The following is a 3,669-nucleotide window of genomic DNA, read 5'->3' as shown; positions in this document are numbered from 1 at the left end:
ATGATTTACATGTATCTGTCTCTTGTTTTAGAAGTTGGTATTTAATAAAAACCCTTAAAGACAACCTAGGCAATACTATCCTGGGCATAGAAATGGGCAAATATTTTATGACAAAGACACCAAAATCAGTCACAACAAAACAAAAATTGAAAAGCTGAATCTATTTAAACTCAAGAGCTCCTGCACAGCAAAAGAAACTATCAACAGAGTAAACAGACAACCTACAGAATGGGAGAAAATATTTGCAAACCATGCATCTGACAAAGGTCTAATATCCAATATCTACAAGGAACTGAAATTTACAAGAAAAAAACAAACAACCTGATTGAAAAGGCAGCAAAGGACATGAACAGACACAATTCAAAAGAAGACATACATGTAGCCAAAAGAACGTAGAAAACGGCTCAATATTACTGATCATCAGGGAAATAAAAATCAAAACCGCAATGAGATCCCATCTTACACCAGTCAGAATGGCTATTATTAAAAAGTTAACAAATAACAAATGCTGGCAAGGTTCTGGAGAAAAGGGAACACTTACATGCTGTTGGTGGGAGTGTAAGGTAGTTCAACCACTGTGGAAAGCAGTATGGCAATCCCTCAAAGAGCTTAAAGCAGAGCTACCATTCAACCCAGTAATCCTCTTACTGGGTATATACCCAAAGTAATATAAATCATGCTACCATAAAGACACATGTACGTGAATGTTCACTGTAGCACTATTTACAATAGCAAAGACATGGAATCATCCTAACTGCCCATTAATGGTAGGTTGGATAAAGAAAATGTGGCACATATATACCATGGGATACTATGCAGACACTAAATGGAATGATATCATGCCTTTTGTTATCCATAGCAAACAAATGCAGGAACAGAAAACTAAATACCACATGCCCTCAATTCTAAGTGGGAGCTAAATGATAAGGGCTTATAAACACAAAGAAGGAAACAACAAACACTGGGTCTACTTGAGGGTGGGTGGTGGAAGGAGGGAGAGAAGCAGAAAAGATAGCTATTGGATACTGACCCTAGTACGTGGGTAATGAAATAATCTGTACAACAAACTCCCATGGCATGTGTTTTCCTATGTAACAAACCATCACATACACCCCTGAAATAAAAGTTTAAAAAAATAGCTTTTTAAAATTTCTTTTAATTTATAAAATGCCTACCTCACAGGTCCAATCTATTGTATATTACTAAGATGAGCTCTTTTTTTCGAAAATCCTTTAGACAGAGAAAAGAAGTTTATTATTTATCTATATGTTCATGGATATTTATATTTATTTATTTCAGTTAGGATAATTTTTCATCATATGTTATTTTGTGTTGGCAAAATAGCTAAAACCTAAATACAGAAGAGAAAAAAATAAAGAAGTATAAATCTTTGTCTAATTATTTTTGCCCATACATCATGAGAGTATGTGCCTAAATTGCATTTTAACCTCATTTGAAAAATCTGTTTCTGATGTGTTGTAATTAGGTAAGTATCAATGAAATATTCTTCTATTTTATTACTTGCATAAGTGTCTGCGTAGAGTTCTGGCTATGAAGGTTTTTTTATAACTGCATCCTGATTGAAAGACCATGTCCCAGCTATATAATCATGCTAACTAAGTCTTTCCCCTGCTTTAGTTATTCCTTTCCTATGACCCCACAAACCTGGCAGAAATTATCTCTACCTCCAACCTAACTTCCAGCTTAACATCTCCAGGTATCCTGTGTATAAACTTTAGTCTCTATAACAGTGAAATATCCGCAGTACCCACTCCCTCATTTGCTTGGTCCTGGCCCCATAAATTAAGGGGTTAACCATGGGAGGAATAAGGAAGTAGAGATTGTCAATGATGATCTGCATATAGGGAGCCATATGATAGCCTAAAATCTGGGCCAGAACAGAGAAGACAACAGGAGAATAAAAAAGACCAATGACACAAAGATGAGAGCCACACGTGCTGAGAGCTTTGCCCCGTGCATCCCAAGATGGTATCCGAAAGACAGCATGAAGGATAAGTCCATATGACAGAATGATAAAAAACAGATCAAATCCCACAGATGCTACAATAACCATGAGTCCATAGACAATGTGGTCAGAGATGTCTTCACAGGCTATCAGCACCACAGCCATGTATGCACAGTAGGAGTAAGCAATTATGGGGGTTTGGAAGCTTTGCAATCTTTTTGTCAGAATTGGGGCTGGGGTCAGCACTGCCACTGCTCTTGCCAGGATAGCCAGTGCCATCTTCACAAGCGTGTTGTTAGCAAGGATGGTTGTATATCTTAGAGGGTACCAGATAGCCACAAATCTGTCAAAAGCCATGGCCAGGAGAATCCCAGATTCCATGACATAAAATGAAGAAATGAAAAACATCTGTGTGAGGCAGGCATTGAAACTGATTTCCTTGGCATTCATCCAGAAGATAGCCAGTATACGGGGCACTGTGACACTGACAAGACAGAAGTCAACAATTGACAGCATGGCCAGGAGGAGAAACATGGGCTCATGAAGACTCTTCTCTATCTTGATGATACATAAGATGGTGACATTGCCAATGACTGTAATGAGAAATACCAAGAAAAAAGGCACAGAGAACCAGCCATGGAAAGATTCAAGGCCAGGAATTCCAGCCAGAGTTAATATCGAGGGCGGAGGAATGGAATTGTTGCAAGAGGACATCCCTAACCTGAGCTCCTCAATGTCTGATTCCTAGGGGGAAACAAAAGGGAATATTTTGGAACCATTGCATCATTTGCACCTATAAAATGCTGGTCATTATAGTAGTTTATGGTGATGAAACTCATGATTATTTTGTGTAAACTAATGATCAAATGAAGGCTTCAGCTACTTGTGGTGGAGAGGGGAATGATTCTATTTCCTCTACAAAAGGGAGATGCAGTCTCAGGGATATATTTTCAATAAAAATATATCAATTCAATTTTTTAGATTCTCCTGTAGCTCTGATTCCCTCTAATATTCAATTTTTGCAATTCTCTAGGATTTTTTCATATATATCAGTCCATGGCAGGATGTTTTCAACATTACAGACAGGGAGTAGGGATATGAACAAGCCAGAAAGCATGGTTTTCACTCAAGACAAGAAGGCTAAATTTACTCATACCCAGTTTTATCATACTCAGTTAATTGTCCCCAGTTTCTGGGACTGGAGTTTGCTTTGATATTCTTCCTGGAATATTTAGCTACAAATTGTTGATTTTGACAAAGGACCTAGGAAGTCTGCTGATTTTATGTCTAGAAAGCATGAGGCCAATCTGAAGTAATAACAGATGTTTTGGATGACAAAATTGGAATTCAAAATCACCTCAATGAATAATAATTTAGTATTAAGTTTCCAGATTGCTCAATAAAGCCTGGTTTGGGAATGCATACAGATAAACATAAATTAATAGTTTCCTTTATATATGTATATCTGTGTGTTTTTATAAGGTGAATAGAGTTTGGGGTTACTAGTAACACATCTTTCAATAAAAATAAGAATTTGTTGTATTTGTTAAATATTTTAACCTATATAACTATTCTAAATAGATATGCATATTTATAAATTATTTGTAAAATAAATTAACCAAATTATGGTTTTCATAGCTCAAAGACTGTATTTACTCAACATATTAAAAGTTGAAACCAAACAAATATATAATAAATACAAA

The 3,669-nt window shown here is 36.3% G+C and overlaps 1 protein-coding gene across 1 annotated transcript; it reads right to left on the bottom strand.

Annotated features, from left to right (window-relative positions):
• Positions 1–1,735: 1,735 nt before the first annotated feature.
• Positions 1,736–2,680, bottom strand: LOC105720047 (olfactory receptor 52K1-like). Its single transcript, XM_012456357.2, has one exon. The coding sequence runs from the start codon at positions 2,678–2,680 to the stop codon at positions 1,736–1,738; it is 945 nt and encodes a 314-aa protein (XP_012311780.2).
• Between the last annotated feature and the right edge of the window lie 989 nt (positions 2,681–3,669).

The sequence above is a fragment of the Aotus nancymaae genome, unplaced genomic scaffold, assembly GCF_030222135.1.
Source record: "Aotus nancymaae isolate 86718 unplaced genomic scaffold, 86718_ANA_hifiasm-v0.15.2.pri h1tg000059l, whole genome shotgun sequence".
Lineage (NCBI taxonomy): Eukaryota > Metazoa > Chordata > Mammalia > Primates > Aotidae > Aotus > Aotus nancymaae.
The sequence above is the reverse complement of the archived record's forward strand: the minus strand, read 5'-3'. Positions and strand labels throughout refer to the sequence as shown.